The 27,809-nt window shown below is 36.8% G+C and overlaps 1 protein-coding gene across 1 annotated transcript in view; it reads left to right on the top strand.

The window, feature by feature from the left end:
- The window catches only part of LOC115215198 (netrin-1), a 149,664-nt gene that overhangs the window by 35,448 nt on the left and 86,407 nt on the right, over nucleotides 1-27,809 (top strand). Inside the window, exon 2 of the mRNA XM_029784390.2 lies at nucleotides 26,560-26,748. Coding sequence (XP_029640250.1) covers nucleotides 26,560-26,748 — 189 coding nt within the window. The remainder of the gene's footprint in view (nucleotides 1-26,559; nucleotides 26,749-27,809) is intronic.

Here is a 27,809-nt window from a genome sequence, read left to right as displayed (position 1 = left end):
GCAACAAAAGATAAATAAATAAATAAATAAATAAATATGTGTATTCTATTCATGTTCTTCTTAATTCCTTAATTTCGCATTCAGATTTTCAAATCCTACCATATATTATGAAGAAATGATTATCTCTCTTATATTTCCTATCCGTAAGGGGACACCCATGTATCTAGGACTATACTGGTCAATATGTCGACCCCTTGTTTTTAAGAATGTATGATGTAATTTGTGGTAAATTGGGTTACTTCTTCTAGCAAGACGTCAAACCACGTCGAAGCAACCTTCCCACCATCACCTCAACCACCTAAAAATTGTTAGTGGTTGAGGTGGTGATGGTGATAATTACGTTAGTGTTGTTTGTTTGTTTTGGGCTTTGTCCTATTTGTCGTTGTTGTTTAACACCAGGTCGAATCTGATTGAGCAGGTGTACGATCTAAGTACCTCCAGTCATAACAAATCCATGCTTTATTCTTTTGAAATACTATACAAACCCTTTTAATTTTTAAGTCTGCTGTATTCAATTTATAAAAGATGTTGCGGCTGTTACCTGCAGAGCGTTCAAACCATGAATAATCTCCCTTGGGAGTCTTGTTCATGTTGCCGACTCTGATGGCGGGAGTTTTGGCTTCTTATATTCTTATTCTTGTTTATGTTATTATTGTTGTTGCTGTAGTTAGTTTTACGACTGTTGTTGTTATAAATGTTTTGATAGCGACGATGGGGATGTAATGATCGTGGTAGTGGCAGCAGTGCCGTAGCAGTGAATGCAGCAGTGTTTTCAATGATGGTGGTATATGACAGTGTAGATATGACAATGGTGGTGACGGAGATAGTAGTGTTGATGGAGTTGGGGTGTTGCGAGGTATCCATAACGACTGCGATAAATAACAACAATAGTTTCCCTGAAACCCATAAAGAAGAAGAAATAACATAACAAATAAACTAGAATAATGAAATAAACAAAAAAAAAACATTAAATGCAGGATCAACACGAGACAAAGATCTATGTCTGTCAAGCTGTGGGGACAGATCAATCATAACACACACAATGTCCTTTGTCAAATACTGGAATCATGGGTAGGGGGTTGGGTGGGAGACTCCCCAGATTGCTCACTTTCTCGATACGTGCATACATGTATATGTGTGTGTATGTGTGTGTGTACGCGCGCGTGTGTGTGCATTTGCGTTTATATAAATGTATATGTATGTAAATATAAATGTGTTTGTGTGCATATATACATATGTATATTATATATATATATATATATATATATACTTAATATTATATATATATATATATGTATACGCATATATATATGTATATATGTGTGTGTTTGCATGTATGTATGTATGTATGTATGTATGTATGTATGTATGTATAGATTTGCGTATATATACATATCTCTCGCTTTCTCACAACTTACACAAACAAACGTGTTCTTGTACCCTGAATTCCACTTCTCCCTGTTCCACCTCCCATTCTTCCCCTCCCGCAAGTATCTGGCTCCAAGTCTTGAAACGCCCGTTCTTATAGAAAATCTAGATGAGATGGAATGGCAGGAATCATGGAATAATGAACAAAATACATAGAATAATTTAGTTCCTTCCTTCCACGTTCTTAGGTTCAAATCGTGCATGGCTCATTTTTACTTCCCATCCTGGAAGCGAAACCAATACATGCTGATTCAAATGGCAATACTTTGCGTCTAAAAATGTGGTATTTTACCCCAATAATAGCAAGAATTCTTCCTCCTCTTACTATTTGCTTAAATTCTTTTACTGCTTTCATTTCTTGAATTGCGACCATGCTAGAGCATCATATTCACAGGTTTTAGCTGATCCTATCGACCTTATTTCTATCTACGACTTACTTAAGTGATCTACCGTATATCTACCGCATAGAAGACGTACAGGCGTATTGGATGCACCCCATTTTCTGCAGTGAATATTCAGGAAAAAGTTCTTAGAGCATAAAAGCTTAAAGAAGGCCCTACTTTGCATAAAGGACGTGGGATGATATTTTGAGACTTTGCACTCTGAGTTCAAATTCCACTGAGATGCCCTCATCCTTCCGAGTCGATAAAATAAAGAATCAGTTCAGTACTGAGGTCGATATAGTCGATTGTTCTTCTCCACAGGCAAGTGCCTGCTGTTCTCCTTATATAAGAAATCAATATGTTTGTCACATCTATCATATTGCTATGCTGTTTTTGTTGTTCTTTAATTAAATACCAACTTTGATTGAGCAGAAAAGGATTCTAACCACCTTTTGTTTGTTTGTAGGGATATATATATATATATATAACAAAGTTAAGTTGTGAGGTACCGCACGAGTGGAAATATATATGAAAGAAGGTTTGAAAATGCAAATTTAAAAGATGTTTATTCACCTGACCGGTTTCACAATTTTAGAAAAAGATTGTCAAAAGTAAAATGAAAAAGCTTTGTAAAAGCTTTGTTGTGTTAAGTACTGGTTGTTACAAAAGTATTAAAATACAGTTATACATTCTTTGATAATAATAAGAAGAAAATGTTAAAAACAGTTTACAAGGAAAAATCTTGAGAAAATATTATTAAGTTCATTAAAAATATTAGGATTTCATTAAAAATAAGATTGTCAATCTTATTTCACACACACACACACACACACACACACACACACACACACACACACACACACACACACACACACACACACACACATGTATATATATATATATATACACATATATACGACGGGCTTCTTTCAGTTTCCGTTTTCCAGATCTGCTCACAAGGCTTTGGTCGGCCTAAAGCTATAGTAGAAGACACTAGCCCAAAGTGCCATGCAGTGGAACTGAATCCGGAACCATGTGATTGGGAAGCAAGCTTCTTACCACGCAGCCATTTCAATTTGAATTCAGAACGTGAAGAGGGACGAAATGCCGCAAAATATTTTTGCCCGGCGTGCTTAATGATTCTACCAGCTCGCTGCTTTACATCATACTAAAATATCAGCGTCCCTTCTTACCTTCGTTTCCTTTCTCTTACATTTTCAAATATTACATAAAATTCTAGTGTGTGTGTGTGACCGAGAGAGAGAGAGAACAACTTTCTTGTTAGATACGAATATAGCAGTACGAAGTTTCGTGCCAAATTGTCAAGATAATCAAATAAACGGAGAAAGTGACTGTTTGTAGCCTATCAATAAAATAGTCTGACAAATACCGTGATTGCATGACGTCATTGCAAAAGCCCAGTGACATAATAGGTTTTGGATGTGTTGGAATACGCATGCAATGCATGTGTGCATTTAGGAATGTCCTTATCAGATGAGGGCAGATCATGTGAACAGTTATTTCAGCAACCATATACTGAGATGCTCGTTTTGTTGTGTATGTATTTACATACACTCACGTACTTACACATATACATACACATATATAGATACACGAGGATATTTACGCATACAAATCTGCACGCATGCACACAATCATATATATATATGTGTGTGTGTGTATATGTGTGTGTGTGTGTGTGTGTATGCACATATATATGCATATAGATAAATATCTCTATGCAAGTTCATTTACATATAACATACATATAAAGATATGCACACGTATACACACCCGTGCCTTTAGGTATGTGTGTATCTTTCTCTCTTTCTCTCCCCCCCTCTCTCTCTCTCTCTCTTTATATATATATATCGTTTACTCTTTTACTCTTTTATTTGTTTCAGTCATTTGACTGCGGCCATGCTGGAGCACCACCGTTAGTCGAACAAATCGACCCCAGAACTTATTCTTTGTAAGCCTAGTACTTATTCTGTCGGTCACTTTTGCCGAACTGCTAAGTTACGGGGACGTAGAGACACCAGCATCGGTTGTCAAGTGATGGTGGGGTTGGAGACAAACACACACACACACATACATACATATATATATATATATATATAACATAAGGGACTAAAGCCATCTGAATATGGCGAGGGACAGGGCAGGGTGGTGGGGGTGTTACTGTTGCATTTAGCCCCAGGCGAACATCAACGTCGCCAGATAGGCTTGACACCATCACATGGTGTCAAGCCTATCTGGCGACGTTGATGTTCGCCTGGGGCTAAATGCAACAGTAACACCCCCACCACCCTGCCCTGTCCCTAGCCATATTCAGATGGCTTAGTCCCTTATGTTATGGAGCAGTTACTGTCTATATCTCATTTAGAGAATTATTATTGCTATATATATATATATATATATATATATATATATATATATATATATATATACATATATAATATGTATATATATATATATATATAATATATATATATATAATATAATATATATTATATAATATATATATATTATATATATAATATATATATACGACGGGCTTCTTTCAGTTTCCGTCTATCAAATCAATTCAGAAGGCTTTGGTCGGCCCGAGGCTAAAACAGAAAACTCTTGCCCAAGTTGCCACGCAGTGGGACTGAAACCAGAACCATGTGGTTGGTAAGCAAGCTATTTACCATACAGCCACTCCTGCGCCTATAGTACATAAAATGTGTATTTTATAGCTGTCATACATATTGTGTGTGTACAGTCCCGCCCGCTAGATAGCATTTATACATTAATTTTACGGGATGCATACATATTTATCTGACATTTTTATTTTCCATATCAAGCCACAAATTCTAACGTATACATTTTTCAACACACGCATACACACACACATATTTATATATGCCTGAATATGTGTATGCATGTATGTATGAAGAATGAGTTGCGTGCCTTGTGTTAATATTCCTTTGCGGCCTCAGGTTTCTATTTCCTATTCGTCATGTACATAGCGATTACGTGGTGCCCAAGTATCGTTAACACTTGTTAAATATTTGAGCTTTTCTATACGCAAACATGACTCGCCTAAGCCTTTTCCTCCCAACTGGAGAAATCCTCACCCAAATTTCAAACATTTTCATTCACATTTACATTTTAAAATTTCATACTGAAACTATTTCACATGAAAAGGGTCACGACTATTTTACTTTCTCTGAAAAAGAAAAAAACAAACTAAGACACTTAACCGAATTTTCTCTGGCACTTTATAAAGGCATAATTCAAAATCAAGTAAGATGCATTTGGTTATATAAATAAGACTAGTTACCTCATCTCAATAATCCAGTAACAAATGATATTAAATACGAAAAATAAACTGGAGTATCATCGTTGTATGGAATGTGAATGTATTGAGAATTCATTAACTCATTCTACATCTGTAGATCGATGGTAGAGTGCGCATGCGTACGAGTGCACAAGTATGTATGCTCAAGCCTATAAGAGTACTGCAAAAATAATCTTTTCTGCTATAGGAACAAGGACTGAAATTTGTGGGGAGGAGACTAGTCGATTACATCGACCCCAGAATTTCCCTACTACTTAATTTATCGACCCCGAAAGAATGAAAGGCAAAGTCGACTTCGGCGGAATTTGAACTCAAAACGTAACGGCGGAGGAAATACGGCTACGCATTTCGCCCGGCGTGTTAACGATTCTGCCAAAAATACTGAAAAAAAAAAATACTAAACAAGAGCACTCAGAGAGAGCAAACCTCCACCATAGCAACACCAACGTCCTCTCAACGATTAGCCGGAGAAGATTTTTTAATGGAGAATATCTGAAATAAACTCGACTGTTCTCACAAACGAGAATACTATAACTGAATCTGACCGTTCTCAAAACTTAAATGAAATAAAAAAAACAGGAAAAACAATCCAGAAGCCTTATCTGGTACCGGATCGATCCCAAAATCTAATCAGTTCGTGCCAGCCATGAGACCAAACATCCCTGAAAGTTTCATCCGAATCCATCCGGCTGTTCTTGAGATATCTTGTCCACGGACAAACTAACAGACAAACACGACTGTAAACAATACCTCCGCTTTCGCTAAGATGGAGCTAAAAAAATATATATCTTATATATCATTTGTTATTGGTTTCATCCAGAGGCTGGGGTTAGAATGGGGCACCGCTATTTGTGGGACTGGTTTTTCATTTCACACTTCCCGGTTTTGTTTGGTTTTTTTTTTTGTTTACACTTTTACTTGTTTCAGTAATTTGACTGCGGCCATGCTGGGGCACCACCTTTAGTCGAGTAAATTGACCCCATGACTCATTCTTTGTAAGCCTAGTACTTATTCTATCGGTTTCTTTTGCCGAACCGCTAAGTTACGGGAACGTAAACACACCAGCATCGGTTGTCAAGCGATGTTGGGGGTGGGCAAACACAGACACACAAACACACACATACATATATATATATATATACATATATACGACGGGCTTCTTTCAGTTTCCGTCTACCAAATCCACTCACAAGGTTTTGGTCGGCCTGAGGCTATAGTAGAAGACACTTGCCCAAGGTACCACGCAGTGGGACTGAACCCAGAACCATGTGGTTGATAAGCAAGTGTCTCTGGTGAGGTAGCGGGTTGGACAGTGATGCTCTTTGTATTTTCTTCCGCAGATTGGGTTCATCTGTAAGGTCAAATATATATTTATCCAAACGTTCTTTGAAACCTCGTAGATCTCTGAGGTTGTTTGGCAGAGCGTTGAAAAACTGTGGTCCCATGAAACCTAAACTGTTACAATACTGGGTCCTTATTGTAGAAGGAAAGAACAGGATCTTTAGTACTGTGCAGCGGCATCCAATTCAAACAAACATAAACAAAATTCCAAACACCCTAGCGTTATTGTACTGAGTCACTCCTACAAATAACCTACAGAAGTGATACACAATGTGAGCCGAATGGTTTATTTGTGTTCCGAACCAAAGTTAGGTGGTCGGGGACGCGTTTCATGGGGCCAAAGAAGTCATTATAGGATTTTTTTCTCATTTAAAAACGGCAGTCAAATATGCAAATAAATTAAAAGTGAATGCGTATCATTGCTTTAGCGCAGTTGTTGCTTTGTATAACTGCCTAGCGCCAGTACTTTTATACATAAATACACACACGTATATATGTATACACACAAACGCACGCACGCACACACACACACACACACACACACACCCACACACACACATATATGCATATATATGTATGTATATATATATATACATATAATAAATGCCTCTCGTAGATGAACAAGAATTGTAGTCCAGATTCGTGCATACATGCATATGTATGTATGTATGTATGTATGTATGTATGTATGCATGCATGCATGCATGCATGTATGTATGTATGTATATGCATATATATATATATGTTCGTCCTTCGGTTCGAAGATGACCAACTGACATCATCTGATGGAACTGCCGCCATGAGACCGGAGGTGGCTGGTGAGGCCAATCCGGGCAAGGAAGCCCCTCCCACAGGTGGGGCAGAAGTGGGTAGGGGCAGTGCTACTGGTGCAGGCGGCTCTGACTTTACGCATCTGACGTTTCTGCTCCGCTGACCGAATCCGTCCCTCCTCGGCTGTCCTGCTCCCACGGTGATTGCGCTGCGCCAGGATGAGCGGTTGCCAGCAAGTGTCTCCCAGGTCTCTGTTCCGATGGAGAAGTCTTTGAGAGAGACCTTGAGACTATCCTTGTAGCGCTTTTTCTGCCCTCCGACTTTGCGCCTGCCCTGGCCGAGTTCACCGTAGAAGAGCTGTTTTGGGATGCGAGTGTCGGACATGCGGGAGACGTGGCCCGATAGTGCACACGAATCTGGACTTCAATTTCTGTTCATCTACGAGAGGCGTTTATTAACTGAGCGGCTTAAACGAGATAGGCATATCATACACACACACACACATACACACACACACACACACACACACACACACACACCACACGTACAGAGACAGGATTAAAAAACATGCTATTCTCTTCTTAATGCTTCCTCTTATCTGTAGTGAAAGACTTTTTGAATTTTTCTTATCTCTTTTCAAGAATACACATATGCATATACATATATACATACGTATATATGCATAATTCGTATGTGTGTGCACTTTACATACATACAAGTATATATATATATATATATATTATATATATATATATATATATATACATATGTAATATGTGTGTGTGTGATAACAGAAAATTGCTAATAAATAGGTAAGAGATAAAACTCGGTAAACATACTAACCACAACACAGAATACTCGTTCAATTTCATGCTGCCTATCATCACCCCGATCTCTGCCGCTATCACCCAAAGTCATTGCTAAGCAACCACCATAACAACACAGCAACTCCACAACCCATACAAGCCGCCATTACGTGTATCACTGCGTATTATACACAATAAAGGAATGTAAACTATCAAACACTTTAACGACATTTTAAGGGGAAAGTAATGCTTCTGGCGATGAGCTTTCATACTTAGTTATGTTTTCTCAACTTGATTTTATATCTGTATGTATGTATGCATATATATATATATATATATATAATATATATATATATAATATATATATATATTATATATATATATTATATATACATACGTGTATCATATATATATACATATGTGTATATATATATATGTATGTATGCTTGCATGCATACAACATACATGGATACGTGTAACCATGCATACAATATATATAAGAATACGTGTGCGTACATACATGTATGTTATATTGTGTATTAACACATGCATTTATAATCCCTACATATTTGTGTGTCAATGTATGTATATACCCATGTATGTATTTACGTAAGTATATCGGAAGAATTTACATAACACTTTCGGGCATATGGAATCTTCGTTACTTTGCTCAACGCGCGGTAACTCCTACCTGTTATCACCAATTGATATATTCTGGATGTAGATTAGCTTAATCCATAATCTGTCTGACAGAGACTGACTCCCTTGTCCTGACTGCTTCTAAGCGATATCACACATTCAATGTTTTCCATCGAACTGGTTTCGCAGAATTAAATCAATCAGATTAAGGACGATACTTTCGATGTGGAATAGTTGTATGTGGAAATATATCAGCAATTTTCTGTTGCAACAAATTTATATAGCGGCCATCTTCTTGAAACAAGTAACCGACTGTTAGGATACGTACCTCCGTTGGAAAAACTATCCCTTCGCTAGAAGCAAATCTCTAATATTTATAGACTGTTTATAAAAATGAATCACATATATAATTCAATTATTAAAGTGCAGGCGAATCGCTAAACGCTCTGATGACTCTCCGGTGTTGGTATGTATACGTCCCCGTAACTTAGCAACTCGGAAAAGAGACCGATAGAATAAGTACCAGGCTAAAAGAAATAGGTCCTGGATTCAATTTGTTCAGCTGATACCCTTCAAAGCGGTGCCCCAGCATGGCTGCAGTAAAATGACTAAAATAAATAAAAGATAAAAGATGTATATATATATATATATTATATATATATACACACTCTTTACTCTTTTACTTGTTCCAGTCATTTGACTGCGGCCATGGTGGAGCACCGCCTTTAGTCGAGCAAATCGACCCCAGGACTTATACTTTGTAAGCCTAGTACTTATTCTATCGGTTTCTTTTGCTGAACCGCTAAGTTACGGGGACGTAAACACACTAACATCGGTTGTCAAGAGATGTTGGGGGGACAATCACAGACACACAAACACATACATACACACGCGCACACACACACACATGGAAACTGAAAGAAGCCTGTCATATATATGTATAATATATTATATATATATATATATATATATTATATATATATGTGTGTGTGGTGTGTGTGTGATGTATGTGTGTGTATGTGTTTGTGTGTCTGTGTTTGTCCCCCTAGCATTGCTTGACAACCGATGCTGGTGTGTTTATGCCCCCGTAACTTAGCGGTTCGGCAAAAGAGACCGATAGAATAAGTACTGGGCTTACAAAGAATAAGCCCCGGGGTCGATTTGCTTGACTAAAGGCGGAGCTCCAGCATGGCCGCAGTCAAATGACTGAAACAAGTAAAAGAGTAATATATATATATATATATATATATATATATACATATATATATACGACGGGCTTCTTTCAGTTTCCGTCTACCAAATCTACTCACAAGACTTTGGTCGGCCCGAAGCTGTAGTAGAAGACACTTGACACAGGTGCCACGCCGTGGGGCTGGACCCACAACCATGTGGTTGGTAAGCAAGCTACTACCACACACAGCCACTCCTACGCCTATATATATATAAGATGCATATATATATATATATATATATATATATATATATATAATATATATACACACAAATATGATAGAGAATCCACTATGTGGACGCTCTAAAGCTAAAAATAGATCCGCAATGGTCTCAACCACTAAGAATTGTTCTCAAGAAAAATTTACCACCACTATGAACGTAAGCGAGCAGGACAAATGAAGAATAACAAAAATATCGATTAACCCCTGACAATTGTTTCACTGTTAATAAATTATGCAATTTTACTTACACAATAAATCTACAGATCCTCAGTGAGATTCGTCATAAATATAATTTGTCGAACTGCACGTCAGATATTAACACGAAGTCAAACACACGAGTAGTTCAGCCTATTATATTCGCAGTTATGTTCAAATGCCCTCGTTCGAGCGCGCCAAAATTACCGGAGATAAATACTGCATAAATAAATTACTGCAGTAGTTAGTGCCGGTTTGAGAACATTTTAATTTATAATTAAAATCAAAATATTTTGATTTAAATATATATATATATATATGTATATATATTATAATATATATATATATATATATATACATACATATATTATCTCTTCTGACCCTGGAGACAGCCCGGAGTAACGTAAATGAGTATGTTTTCATGTTCACTCTTTACTCATTTGTCTTATCGTGACAGTTAAATGTGCCTACTTGATTAACTCGAAACCGAATGTGTACATTAGGTTTTTGTGGTATTTGTCGTGTATTTTTCATCAGTCATTAATCATATAATTTCATTACAGGAAGTTGTTATAAAACCCACTGTTAGCACTGACTCTGGAATGGAATTCCACATTGTTGTTGTTACTGATGATGTCGTTCTTGTTTCGCACTAGGTCATGTATGATTAAGTATACCTATAATTAAAATCGTTCCAACAGTGAACATCCTGTCATCTACATACATACATACATACATACATACATACATACATACATACATACATACATACATACATACATACATACATAAGGATATATATGGACAACTGCTTCAAAACCTCTAACTTCTATATCCAGACTATGAGTTCATATTCATGCCAATAATAATTGGAGCACTAGGTTTTGTAAGTAAATGCTTAAAGGAGAATCTGAATAAACTGGGATTTTCAGAAAGAGAAATCGACCGGCTAATTAGTACATTACACGTGAAAGCTGTGAGTGGAACAGTAAAAATATGCAACACTTTTTTCAAGTTCCACATGTGACTTTGTCTGTGTTAACTACATCTCAAAGATGGATCCTTGATTCGTTGTTGGAAACTGGCTCCTTTCTCAGTGGAAGATTTATAATAATTAAAAAATAGAAGAGGTATACATACATACATACATTATGGCTGCCCTCACGTTATCGAGTATGGCTCTTGCACGAAGCTTAACTGTTACTGGTGCTGTGATCGATTGTGACTTTTTAGCCCAGCTAAAGATCTACAATGTCTTGTACAGAATTGGCAACTAAAACCTTTGCTGGTAATAGCCGGTTGTAGTTGTATCTGGGCTTCATGTACCTTTGCATGACGTTTAAGTCCTCCACCCGAATTACACTCTCTTCCACATGCCCGACAGATATGATTAGTATGGCGTGTTACGCCACCACCAGTGGTCTGGTTGTCACTCATACATACTGCATTTTAAGAGGACTTTGTTTAGTATGTACTTCCTCTCTTGCAAGGCAATAATAAAGATTTGATTAAAGTAAATGTAGCTGCATTCTTTCTAGCATGTGGAAAGAATACGTGGAAGTGTTCTCAGTTAGATTAATGGTAAATTCTTAGCGATGGGGATTAGGAAATTGTATGATGAGTAAAATACATTCCATGTCGCAATGACATCCATCTATCCATCCAACCACGCACGCGCGCACACACATACACACATACATACATCTTTGCATATACATACATACGTACGCGCTTGCATACACACATATTTGTAGGTAACAAATTTTTAAAATATTCAGTAAAACAATTATTTATAAGGATAGAATAAGAGATGAAACATTTTTTGAGTATGTTATGTTAGGGCATTCCATCATCTTCATTTTCTACATTATTTTCCTAAGGGAGAATTTCGTTGTTTGGAAGAAAATGTTTCTTCCTCACCAATTATCGTTGTTTTATGATGTCTTTTTTTTTTACTGTGATTCTTTCATCTTTGTTTCCTTCGTGTTTTCACTCAGCCTTTGAAAACTTCCACCCGTAATTATTTCTTCCAAATCGCACGATGAAGGTGTGGTACTCCATGTTGATACCGTCAGGGGACTAGATATTAGCTCATCTGTTTATGATAAAAGGCCTAAAAATATTTCCTTTGCCATCACCAGAGTTTTGGCGGATATGAAAACTAGCGTTTGTTGTTCTTTTGCAATTGTTCCTTATTGTTGTTCTTTTTATTGAAATCTTCCCGGTTCTTCCAGGCATTTGGCTCAAGCTGTGTTTCACTTCGACTAACTTTTAACAACTAGGTTATCTACCTTGTATCATCAATCTCATGTTCTTTTTCTCAGCTCTTTCTTCTGATACGGCTCTGCAGCTATTGGGGTTTATGAGGACTTGAAAGTCCATTTCTGACATCTTCGTTCGCAGGTCACCTTCCTCAGCCACTTTTCCATGCTACGACACAAAATCACAACAAACCATAGATCTACATCATGTCCAGTGTCTGTTATCATTATTCCTGAGGTTTTTTTTTACCCATGTGTTAGGGCACAAATATATATTCAGAAGGATTTATCACAATTTAAGCCTGATTTGAGTTGCATCTTCAGATTTGAAGAGACAGCAGAATGTGTCGTAGCTTTTGGCCTTAACAATTGTGATCATTTCTCCTGGTGTGTGCAAGATTCTTGTACTACATGATGTGAAGAGAAATTTAACCTGCTTCCGTGTGGAGGGTTATATATTTCATCTCTTTGCCCTCTCCTGAGTAATTTTTTGTTGCAAACAAATAAATGCTGTTCGGTTTTACAAAATTACCCCATTTTTCTAGAGTTTTTATTTTTCTTTTTTTCTGTGATAAATCTAGAAATTCTATCTGTTCATTTTATTTTGAAGGAAGGTTTGTCTTCTCACGGATGCTATGTGTAAGAATCGCTACTGCTCTCGCTGTAATCACAGCCACTGTCTTCTAAATAACTTCTTTGAGTATTTGCGACATTTTCTCTTCTGTTCATTTTCTTGTCCCTCTTGTACAGTTAGTTGCGTATTTTAACTCCATTGTGATTTTTGACATCATAGGGTTTTGTCGTGTGACAATTTTATTTGGTATTTTGCATAGAAAAATGTAGTGTATATAAGTAGAATCTTTTATAAGTTTATAAAACAAATATCTTTTATTTTTCTGTTCTCTATCCCCGGGTACCGAGGGCAGCCCCTCCTTTGGTTCTCAAGTAGCTCAAAGAAAATTTCATTTGGTAATGCTTGATGCTTGAATAAAATGTGTTTCAAAAGGAGGAGCAAAAATGACGTCTTCCCACAGCAAGAGTGGAATACACCACTAATAATAATAATAATAATAATAATAATAATAATAATAATAATAATAATAATAATAATACGACTACTACTACTACTACTACTACTACTACTACTACTACTACTACTACTACTAATAATAATAATAATAATAATAATAATAATAATATAGTAGGTGCATTAGGCATGATAAAAAAATATTCAGACAAATACATAACAAAAACACCAGGACTTACAAACACATATAACATACAGAAAATTGCACTACTAGGCAATGCACACATCCTATGCAGAACACTTTCCATACAATAACCATCAGAGCATCACAACAAATCACAGCACATACCTAAGGCACACAGAGCTGCGCTCGGTAGTGAAGTGTAGGCACGCTATAAAAATAAAACTACTGAAAAATAATATAATAATAATAATATAATAATAATATAATAATAATAATAATAGTAATAATAATAATAATAATAAATAACAGTGGAGTAAGCCCAAAATCTGCTCTACTGGGAATAGCTACGATTTTGACATTGGTACTTGGGTGTTGACTATCTTCCACAATAATTAACAACCAATTATCAAAGCTTATAATGTGCGGAAAGAGACCTTGCTTCATCGACCTCGAGAGAAGGAAAGGCGAAGTCGACATCGGCCCCATTAATGCTAATTAGTGCTAATTAATTAATGCTAATTAAGAAATCTCCGATTCATTCCCGTTTGCCCCTTTCTGTTTGGAATACAATTTGAAAGAAATCATCAACATCATCATCATTGTTGTTGTGGTGGTGGTTTTCATTCATTTACTGCAAAAGATTCTAATCATGTGTAGACAGACAGACATACATACAGACAGACAGACAGACAGACAGACAGACAGACAGACAGACAGATAGATAGATAGATAGATAGATAGATAGATAGATAGATAGATAGATAGATAGACCAGGCTATCGGATGTTATACATCACTGGTCACAGTGCGCAAGTAGGTCAACAATCCTTTTGATCGGAAGGCTAATCTGTCACAAGGTTACTCATTCACTGCTGAGTGGACTACAGTAGCGTAAAATAAAGTGTTTTGCTCAAGAACACAAGGCGTTGCTCGAACCGGGAATCGAATCCACTGTCTGGCAATCTGGAGTGCAACGCCCTAACAACTAGACCACGCGCCTTCAGACACACACACACACACACACACACACACACACACACACACAGATAATTTATATAGAGTAAAAACAAAAAGACGAAAAAATAAATTGTACAACTTAAGGATTTCCTGCACACACAACTACGTATAAATATAAGAAATGCAACCACACGTACATACATATAGGAGAACACATACAAATATATATATATGTATATTATATATATTATATAATATATATATATATATATATATATATGTATGTATGTATGTATGTGTGTGTGTATGTATGTTTGTGTGTCTGTGTTTGCACCCCCCAACATCGCTTGACAACCGATGCTGGGGTGTTTGCGTCCCCGTAACTTAGCGGTTTGGCAAAATAGAACGATAGAATAAGTACTAGGCTTACAAAGAATAAGTCCCGGGCTCAATTTGCTCGACGATTGGCGGTGCTCCGGCATGGCCACAATCACATGACAGAAAGAAGTAAAAGAGTAAAAGAGTAAAAGAATATATATATATATATATATATATATATATATATAATGTATGTATGTATGCAAGTATGTATGTATATATACCCACATATAAACTCACCTCATTTCTTTCACTCCACCCAGTTTTATAATGGACATATATAAATACATAATAAATAAATACATAAATAAATACATACATACACATGCATGTAAGTATGTATACTATTTCCTTCAACAATAGCGTATACAAGATGTTGTGTGTGACTGTAAGACACGATGAGGTATTAACGACATACATTCGAAAGTTTCCTTTCATTGTTTTGTAACTAAATAAAACTTGAGATAGTTATCACTGTGAAATCATGACATATCGTTTGCAAACAACCTCTCGCACGATAGCTGTAGCGCGGGGACTAGGTTAAATATGAAGATCTCTATTAGCTCACTCTTAACTGATTGTATATCACACTCTTTTACGCGCACATATACAGAAATATCTGCGACATTGCTGCTACTGTACACACACATACATTCCAGACCGCACTCTCCAAAAGGTTAACTCAGTGATTTCCTTACTAACCCTCTCTACTCTCTGTTCCACAACCGTGTTGTGAATGCATATTTATATGTATGTACACACGTGTGTAGGGGTGTCGCATGATCATATGACCGATCGGACTATCAGATGATGTTACACATCACTGTCATATCTCTGCTTGATCAAAAGTAGGTCTGTAGCAACGTGAAATGAAGTGCTTTGCTCAACACGCTGCCCCGTTTGGGAATTGAACCAACAATCTAGCGAACCACGACGTTGGGAAGCAACCTTCTTGCCACATAGCCACGCCGGCGTTCATACGATGCAAACTTATTTTAATCCTTTCTTCTGTGTAAATTCCCTCGTTTCATGTTTGTGTTTTGTCGCCCTCGTCTGTGATAAATAATTGAAATCACTATTGTTATTACTGCTGTTGCTGTCGTTATTGTTGTTGTTGTTGTTGCTGTTGCTGTCGTTATTGTTGTTGTTGTTGTTGTTGTTGTTGCTGTTGTTGTCAGGGGTTAGATGTCTGCTGTGTGATTATTTATTTCTAACAGAGATACAATGCCTCACATCGATGCCGGAGGAAAGCCGGGCCGTGGGCGGGGGTGAAAGAGAAGGAAATTATTTGTAAGAAAATCATAAGCAAACGGAAATGAAGTGAATTGACTCCAACTGGGAAAAGAAACCAACATACAAACATATCACAGCTGGAGCTCACCTCTCAGGTTCATTTGTAGCTAATACATGGCTGAATATAACAATTTACTTTATCGCTATAAGCGGCAAACCGAGTGACCTTATTGCATGACTCTTACAGCAGGCTTAAAGGGGACAGTTATTGCATACAATGAAGCTAAGGGTGTACACACACACAAACACACGTACACACACTCACACACTGTACCATACAAACTCGCACACACACACACTTACATACAGACATATATATATATATATATATATTATGTACGTGGGTAGGGTAAGTATGTTTGAGTGCGTGAATGCGCACGTATGTTGTGTTGTATTGTGTTGTGTGTGTTGTGTGTGTGTGTGTGTGTGTGTGTGTGATGGGTTTTCGCAAATATTCAGGTTCCTTGTCCTCGGGGTCTATGATTTATGGTTGTGTTCTTTTCATGCTGCGGGAGATTAAATACTGCGTGTGTGTGTGTGCGCGCGCTCACATACCCATATATATATATATATATATATATAGGTAGATAGTTATACATATACATATTCGTGTGTGTATGCCTAAAATACAAACAATACATATGTATATACGTGTGTGGGTATACGTGTATGTGTGTGTATAGATAGATAGATAGAGAAATATGCATATATATATATATATTTATATGTATATATATAATTTATATATATATATGTATGTCTGTATGTCTATGTGTGCGTGTGTGTGTGTGTTTGCGTGTGTGTGAATGGAATTTCACGCACATGTATAGATATTGCTATGTCTGTACATAATTGTGTAAACTTACATATATGCAAACGTATACATGCATATCAGTGTGTGTGTGTGTGTGTGTGCGTGTGTACCTGTATGTGTGTATACGTTAGACGATCGGTATTTTATATTAATTACATTTCTCTGTCTGTCTGTCTCTCTCTCTCTCTCTCTCTCTCTCTCTCTCTCTCTCTGTGCGGCAAAAAGTAAATAAATGAATAAATAAAATAAAGATGGCGGGCGGCAGGGCGGAGGAAGAATGATACTAACAAAAAACTAAAAGAATAACAAAGAAAAATGGAAATTCCCTTCAGATTCCCGTGTCCTTAATTCTTAGGTTCAATCCTGTTTGGTAACCGAGATTTTATTTTACTTTACTTTATTTCATATTATCTTATTTTATTCTTGTTTCTCTTCACTGACGACTGCCCACCCTCCGCGCAATAATGAGATAACTGCGAAATATTGTAAAAACATGTGTCAGTAACATCTAGGTCTTAGACTTGTAATATCCAGTTGCCATCCATCATACGCTCTCTAAGGATTTAGAACTTGGGTCCGTTCTACCCTCTGAGAGAAACCAACCGAAAATAATACATATAACGTTCTCAGATAACAGAAGTCTGGAATGGTATTTCTTGCCTTCCTGTCTTTCTTCTTCCTTTTTCTTCCTTTTTCTTCCTTTTTCGTATATTAATATTTTTTTAAAATATACATTTGCAATTATTAAAACTGTGGCGTCACCGAAGACTACGTTATTGGATTCACTTGCGCCGCATTGTTGCCGATAGACTTCCCTTAATTCCCACTTTCTTCGAAGGGTGCATATGTGTGTGTGTGTGTGTAAGAGAGAGAGAGAGAGAGAGAGAGAGGAGAGAGAGAGAGAGAGTGTGTATGTGTGTAAGTGTACATATGTATGTGTGTATATACATGTGTTTGTTTATATCTATGTATATATGTATATATGTATATATATATATATATATATATGTATGTATATATCTGTGTTTATTATATGTGTATAATACGTGTATGAGTATGTATATATAATTAGGTGTGCCTTAATTCATAAGAATCCTTATAACAAATAATGTATGCATATATATATTATATATATATATATATACATACATACATACATATATATATATATATATATATATATATATGCATACATACATATATATATATATTATATATATATATATATACATATATATCTATGCATACATACATATATATAATATATATAATATATATATATATATCTATATATATATATATACATATATATATGCATAATATATATATATATATATATATATATATATATTATACACATATATATATATATACATGCATACATACATATATATATATATATATATATATATAATATATATATATGCATACATAACATATATATATTATATATATATACACACATACATACATATATATACATATGCATATATATATATATATATATGCATACATACATATATATACATATGCATACATACATATAATACATACATACATGCATATATATATAATATATATTATATATATATATATATAATATATATATATATATATATATATATATATATGTATGAATATATGAATGTAATATGTATGTATATATGAATGTAAATATATATAAATTTATGTATTTCAGTGAGCAATATCGTATGATCTACATTACGAAGTGATGTATCTGTGATGAGAGACGTTAACTCTCAAATGCCCCACCCCGCGTACCTCAAATAAAGAACCCTATGGTGGGTGCACCTCGCCAATTTAAGCAGCGTGTAAAGAGTTAAATGGCTCGTTAGCTAGCAGTGCTGAGCGCAATCTCTGCCGTCACTACCACAACCACCACACGATGACTACTCTGCTACAACCACCACCAGCACACACACCCCTACCACTCCGTCTCCACGTGTCCGAAGAACCACTTCAGAGTATCCTCTCTTGATTGACAACGTGAAAAATCAATTCACATATCCGTCCGTAGCAATTGACGCGATTGCGGAAAATCGATGATGATGACGATGATGACGATGATGGTGATGGTGGTAAAGAGGAAGAGGGGGAGGAGATGGGCGACGACGACGATGACAAGGACGTCGATGAAGATAGTGTCGATGATAATGATAATAATGATGATGAAGAGGAGAGGGAGAGGGAGGGGAGAGGAGGGAGGTAACGACGGTGATGACGATGGTGATGATAGTACTGCTGTTGTTTGAGATGGTGACGAAGTTTTCAGCTGTTTTCCCATTGTACTAATAGACCGACCAATCAAGAGCTCCATAACTCTATGATTGCCATATGTGTCTGGAATTTAACATCGTGCATCAATAACACTCTTGGACTATGCATGAGCACCACCAATTTCAACTCCATTGTTCACAGTATATAAAATAATACAAACACACTCACATACACACACACACACAGACATACGCACACAAACATACAAGCGTACATACAGCGCGTCTATAAAGTATCTTTACAACTTTCATACTTTTAATCTCAATATTGTAAAGGGACTTCATGAACATCCTATATTTATAAACAAACTAGCAGTATCGACCGGCGTTGCTCGGGTTTGTTTCGAACCTTTAGAACTGGAATTTTTGAAAAGTAAAAGTTTTGCATTATGTAGCTTGTTATTCTCTTTAAGTGAATATTTTTCTGATTGAAATACACCGAAAAATGGCGACACAGCAATCAAAAAATCGTAAAAAATAGGGATTTTCATAGAAAAAAAACACCTTTTTGATGTGAATAATTTTTGGTGTTAACATGGTCTGATTTGAATTTTTTCTTCTACGGAAGGAAGAGCAAGCCTTCTATCATACTATCAATTTTGGTCAACTTGCGCCGCCGGGTCTCGGAGGAAATAGTATTAGTTGAAGGCTACCAAACCTGCCATACACAGACAACTTCAGCTTTATATAAAGATTAAGAGCTCTAACGACCAAAAACATACTGCGTACAAATATTCACTTGTTTGCAAATCCTCTCCGATTAAAAAGATGTATACCATGAATTCGCTAAGAATCACTCTAATCGATTCTTAACTTTTCCAAGTAATCTGTGATTTTTCCCTTTGTATAAAATCAATGAATTCTCGTCTTTATTTTACGGCTCTAAGTTCTCGTTTTTTTTCCTGCATTATTTAAGACAGTGAAGACTCAGTCTGAAGTTGTGTTTAAGCTACCAGTAAATTTTCGATCATTCACAAGAATTGTTGTTGACATTTTTAGTCGGTGTCTATTTGACATAGATCAGAGTCTATTTGACATAATGCGCATCAACCGAGCGTCACGATCACATAACGTGACTTCAAAATTAGTTCTTTTACGTTCCTGTATTTATTTAATTGCTTATTTTAGTGGTAGGGTCTGAACAGGATTGTCCCTTATTTAGTCACAAAGCCTTAAATTTGGGGAAAAGGGTTAATCGAATCCATCCACCGCAGTGCTCAACTTGTACGTATTTTATCGACTACGAAGGTATGAATGGCACAATTGACTTCGGCTGTATTTGGACTCAGACCATAAAGCCGAAAGAAATGCCGCTAAGCATTTTGTCCGGCAGGCTAATAATTCTGCCAACTCGCCTCTTTAAGTGAAATTATTTATTCCTTTCTTATTTTGTCACGAGTCCTGCGATTCTGAGGAGTGAGGAAGTCGATGACATGACTGGTACATATTTTATTCCTTTTCTACTCTAGGCACAAGGCCTAAAACTTTTGGGATGGGGGGGTAGTCAATTATGTCGACCCCTGTACGCAACTGGTACTTAATTTATCGACCCCCGAAAGGATAAAAGGCAAAGTCAACCTTGGCAGAATTTGAACTCAGAACGTAGACAGACGAAATACCGTTAAGCATTTCGCCCGGCGTGCTAACGATTCAGCCAGTTTGCCGCCTTTCGGTGGAATAGTAATACTAACGGTAATTTCTGATAATAGATTCCAAATTTTTGCCACAAGGACAGGTTGGGGGAGGAGATTAAGGCGATTACATCGACTCCAGCGCGTAACTGGTATTTATTTAATCAACCCCGAAAAGATGAAAAGCAAAGTCGACCTCGGCGGAATTTGAACTCAGAAGGTAAAGATGGACGAAACGCCGTTAAACTTTTCGCCCGGCATGCTAACTATTTTTATTCCTTTATTGCCCACAAGGGGTTAAACATAGAGGGGGCAAACAAGGACAGACAAACGGATTAAGTCGATTACATCGACCCTAGTGCGTAACTGGTACTTAATTTATCGACTCCGAAAAGATGAAAGGCAAAGTCGACTTTGGCAGAATTTGAACTCGGAACGTAGCGGCAGACGAAATACCGCTAAGCATTTCACACGGCGTGCTAACGTGTCTGCCAGCTCACAACCTTTTGCTGGAATAATAATAATAACAATAGTAATAATAATAATAATAATAATAATAATAATAATAATAATAATAATAATAATAAGACGGCAGATGACAACGTATCTCTAAAAGAAATGGAGAAACTCTCAAAATACAAAGACCTGGAAATAGAGATAACTAGAATGTGGAACCTGAAAACAGAAACAATTCCTCTCATAGTAGGTGCATTAGGCATGATATAAAAAATATTCAGACAAATCATAACAAAAACACCAGGACTTACAAACACATATAACATACAGAAAATTGCACTACTAAGCACTGCACACATCCTACGCAGAACAATTCCATACAATAACCATCAGAGCATCACAACAAATCACAGCACATACCCAAGGCACACAGAGCTGCGCTCGGTAGTGAAGTGAAAGCACGCTATAAAAATAAAACTACTGAATAATAATAATAATAATAATACTAACAGTAATTTCTGATAATATGTTGAAGACTTTACAGCGAGGGATTAGTTATAAATTAAATCGATAACCCCAGTAGTTAGCTGGTACTTTATTTCATCAAGCCGAGAGAATAGAAAGCGGGATTGGAACTCAGAGCGCGATGATTTAGTGACGTAATAAAATAGCAAAATCGTTTGCAAGCCATTTTGTTTTTTGCCAGTCATGAGTTCTCAATAATAATTATGTTTGTCTAACTTTCTATCCCTCACCTCTCTCTCACCCTCTCTCTCTCTCTCTCTCTCTCTCTCTCTCTCTCTCTCTCTCTCTCGCGTATGTGTATGTGTATATATATATATATCTCTATGTATGATCACACGTGTGTCTATGTGCGTGTTTATGCGCACACAAAGGTCAATCTATCTATCTATCTATCTATCTATCTATCTATCTATCTATCTATCTATCTATCTATCTATCTGTCTGTCTGTCTGTCTGTCTGTCTGTCTGTCTGTCTATCCATCCATCTGATTCTGAGTATCTGCCTGCTCGTCTGTCTGTCTTTCGGTCTATCTCTCTATTTATAGATGTGTGTGAGTGTGTTGTGTGCGCGCGCGCGTGTGGTGTTCCACGTACATAAACATGAACAACAACCCCAACATACATATTTAGGAAATACCGCCGCTACCATAAGTCGACATATATTGCATTTCTCTGATCTCAAACTTCCCATTCTCGAGAGTAATCCTCCCCCTTTCTACTTTGCCCTTCCCTTTTCTCCCCCTCTCTCTCTCTCTCTCTCTCTCTCCGTTTATGTCTGTCTATCAGCACATCATTTATTTGATTTGTTCGTTTTTGTGGTTTTTCGTCATTTTTTAATTTTTGTATACGTTTGTGTTGCTGTTGTTGTTGTTCACGTATTGTATCATGTGGACCTTACACCAAAATGTGCAAAGTCTAAGCTAATACGTAGACATGTCTAAATACCTACACTTACACACATACATATACACTTACGAGCATGCATGCGTACATAAATACGTACATACATACAATACACGCAGGCATGCATAAAACAAAACATAAAGATTTGCACATGCACTGACTCCAAAACACTTGCACATATACACACATACATGCACATGTTGAAAATCCAATGAATGAGCCTTGGATCAAGATTAGAAACCAGATCATTCTTCATTGACAAAAAATCTAGAAATAAAGCTAAGCAACATATATACCTACGCACATTGCTAGAAAGAAGCATTGAAGAGTGTCATTGATAATGCAATGTGAGGCCCGTTTATGACTCTTGAGGCCCGTATATGGCTCTTGAGGCCCGTATATGACTCTTGAGTCCCGCCAAAGATTTTCTCATTTTATTACATAATGGAGTGGCTGTGTGGTAAGTAGCTTGCTTACCAACCACATGGTTCCGGGTTCAGTCCCACTGCGTGGCACCTTGGGCAAGTGTCTTCTACTATATCCTCGGGCCGACCAAAACCTTGTGAGTGGATTTGGTAGACGGAAACTGAAAATATATATAGGGAAAATAAGGGGTTAACGCAAGTTTATATTGTTGTTCCGATGCGCACAATTATGGTTGTTTGGAGTTCTGAGATAGAACTTCCAAAATCATACAGGTGCTCAACCACAACGTGTCCTGATCGTGAAGCGCGCCTATGAACTTTAATATAGACTCGTGCTTACATTTAGTTTTATCTACTTTTGCTCCGAAGTACATAACTGGTAATACTGTTCTGCATGGCAGTTAAGTAACAACTATACAAGTTAAACAACTATACAGAAAGCAGACTGGGTTATGAAAATTTACTTGGGGCTCTGAACATACACAGTAGGAGTTTTATATCTATTCGTATACACAATATCTACTAAATATATATGCGTGTGTGCCTATGTATGTATATATATATATATATATATATGGAGAGAAGATTTTTTTTTCTCAAAGAGTTAAGATTAAGAAAAAATCTCTCGAAATATTATATTTGTATCAAGAAATTTCCAAAACACTCCAAATATATATATATATATATATATATGTGTGTGTGTGTGTGTGTGTGTGTGTGTGAGGTAACCCCCTTCGGTCATGAATGACCATGGGATTGCACCTAGAAAGTTACACTCCGAGGCACAAGTCCGGGCAAGGTGGTTTATGGAAGACCAGCAGTATCCCATGCATACCAGTCTCCCCTACTCCACACCACTGATGTTATCCAAGGGTTGTCGCAGGTCATTTCTACAGCTGTGTGAACTGGAGCAACGTGAAATAAAGTGTCTTGCTCAAGAACACAACACGCAGCCCGATCCGGGAATCGAACTCACAACCTCATGTTCGTAAGCACGACGCTCTAACCACTAAGCCATGTGCTTTCACAAACACACACACACACACACACACACACACACACACACACACACACACACACACACACTCACACACATAATTCGCCAAAGATCAGCCCTGACTGAACAGAACTCCGAACACAGTTATTGCAGCTTTGACAATCTCGACCATCGTACTTTTCTTCTGTTTTTTTTTTTTTATTTTAAATTTTGTTTTTACTTGGTTTTAAAGCATAATGTTTCTAGAACTACGTTATCGGAAGTCTCGGGGTTTTTTTTTATGGTATTAGGCTATGATTTAAGCGATATTTCGGGTTTCTGAACTGCATCAGAAGATGGAAAAGAGACTGAGACACAGACAGACAGACAGACAGACAGAACGTGGTGCTGTCGTCCTTAGTTACACTCCGAACAACAGTTGAGTATATATGTGTGAATGTGTATGTGTGTGTGTACGTCTGTGTGTTTGTTTATGTGTATACGTGTGTGTGTGTTTGTGTGTGTGTGCCAAAAGCAGTAAAACTATAATATTTATAATTTCAAATGACATCTATGATGTTCTATGAAGTCTAATAGTATGTCTTAACTGTCAATCACACCATTTACTGCTATCTTCATAGTGCCGACCTTAAAGAAGTAGCAGCGATATTTATGAGTTTGTTTGCTCCCCCGACCCGTTTTTCATTGATATTTTTGGTCAATATCATTTACAACAAAAACAACTTTCAGGTAGTCATACCACTTGATATTATCCTCCTTTGACATTTTTACATATTTTTTATGAACTGAGACGACGTTTTGATAGGAGGATAAAGCTTCTAGTTGATGCTTACATTTTTCATGTAAGCAGAGATTTTTTTTTTATCAAACATGACCGACGTTCGCGTCTGCTGGATATTACAGCGTCTAATCTACAACAAACCCAGTTGTATGTATTATTTCCATATCTCTTATCTTATAACAAACATTCACAGCGATATGTTACTTATAAATAAACGACTAAGGCAAGTATGTTGATAGTGTCTCTAGATTTGTTCACATAATCAAATAACATTCTATATTAAGAGCCACCAAGAGTTTCGTTTGTTCGGCCTGCTAGCCATAGTAACCAAACCTCCTTCAAATCTATCATCTTCATAAACGGCCACATTTAGAGCGGCAGTATCTTATAATAGGTACACTATATTTTAAATTAATGGAAGGCAGCAAGCTGGCAGAAACGTTTGCACGCCGGGCGAAATGCTTAGCAGTATTTCGTTAGCCGTTACGTTCCGAGTTCAAATTCCGCCGAGGTCGACTTTACCTTTCATCCTTTCGGAGTCGATTAAATAAGTACCAGTTACGCACTGGGGTCGATATAATCGACTTAATCCGTTTGTCTGTCCTTGTTTGTCCCCTCTGTGTGTAGCTCTTTGTGGGTAGTAAAGAAATAGGTATTTCGTCTGCCGCTACGTTCTGAGTTCTAATTCTGCTGTGGTCGACTTTACCTTTCATCCTTTCGGGATTGTTAGATTAAGTACCAGTGAAACACTGAGGTCGATCTAATCGACTAGGCCTTTCCCCAAAAATTCCGGGCCTTGTGCCTAGAGTTGGAAAGTATATTTTAAATCAACGGCTTTCAACCCAGGTCCCTATAAGATTTTGTTGTGAAAGTTTATGTGCAATAAATTATATTTCTATAACAAAGTGGTTTCACAGTTTTTTTTGGTACAATTCCAAATAATATTTTGTTATAAAAATATAATGGAATTTTTTTTTAATATAGGGATCGGTAGAGTAAAAATAGGAACCAAAAGGAATCAATACATAAAAAATGGTTGAGGTGTTGAGATCCACTGTTTTAAACAAAGACAGGGTGGTCACATCAGGCTTAAACACGGCAAGTCATAAGTCGGCTCCATCGGATCTAACCGAGGCGAAACAACAATAACGTCTTTTTTTCATTATTTTTACTTCTTTTAAAAGAATCATTTTAAAATTTGATAAACTGTATATATACTTATTTCTTTCACATTTCTATCTCCACTTCTTTCAATTTCTTTCCTCTAGGATGCAAGTGTAACCAGCATGCCCGCAAGTGTCACTTCAATCGGGAGATTTACATCCTTTCCGGCTACAAGAGTGGTGGCATTTGTGTGAAATGTCGCCATCATACTGATGGACGCAAGTGCAACTACTGCCGACCTCTCTACTACAGAGACCATTCGAAGCCCATCCACCACAAAAAAGCTTGCAAAGGTAAGTCACGAACATCTTTTTCCAGTACATATGTCCTTCTCTTTTTAGCTTTTATTTACATTCATCCATTACCCCTTTTTTCCTTTTTTTCTTTCTTTTGCATACTCTTCTCCCATCTCGCTTCTAAATCGCTTTCAACAAACGTGTATTTAATAGTCTTGTGTGTACATTATAAGTCTATTAACTTCACATATTCTATGTTTATGAACATTATCTTTCGATAAGCAATATTTTTTCTGAGTAACATCTTAGTGATGATATGCTTGTAAATGCATACATACACGCATACACACACACACATTGTGCATATATATATGTATATGTTTATGCATATACACATGTATGTATACATACCTATATATCTAGCTCTCCTCTTTATTCGTGTATATATGCGTACACATGTGTGTGCATAGGTGTATATATGTATATGTGTGTATACATGTAGATATACAGATACGCGTTAGATGTAAACGTATGTGGGTGTACATACAATCCTACATAACCTCAATCCTACATAACATACATACAATTTGTGTCCCTGTGTCAGCAATCATTATTGTCTCCCCTAAAGAGGTCGACTTCGTATTTCATTCTTCCGGAATAGAATTAATAAGCGCCAATGGAATGCTAAGTCGCAGTAATCGACTATTCTACCACCACCACTACCACCACCACCACAACAACAACAACCATAACCACACCCAACATCACCAGCACAACCACCACCACCAACAACAACCAGCACTCCCTCACACCACTAAGAAACTCCCACTCCCACCGCCAACATCATCAACACCCTCCCACCACCACTATCCCATTTCACACCATTACCCCCAGTAACACTGCCAGTGAGGTGACCATATGTTATTACTAAAAACCATCATTGCATTGCTATAATTTTTTATAGATAAAGCAGTGCCCCAGTATGGCCGCACTTCATTGACGAAAACATGTAAAGGATAAAAGATAAGGCGGTGAGCTAGTAGAGTGGTTAATAGGCCGGGCAAAATGGTTAGCAGTATTTCGCCGGTCTTTACGTTTTGATTTCAAAGTCCGCTGCA

Source organism: Octopus sinensis, linkage group LG8 (genome assembly GCF_006345805.1).
Source record: "Octopus sinensis linkage group LG8, ASM634580v1, whole genome shotgun sequence".
NCBI lineage: Eukaryota > Metazoa > Mollusca > Cephalopoda > Octopoda > Octopodidae > Octopus > Octopus sinensis.
The sequence above is the reverse complement of the archived record's forward strand: the minus strand, read 5'-3'. Positions and strand labels throughout refer to the sequence as shown.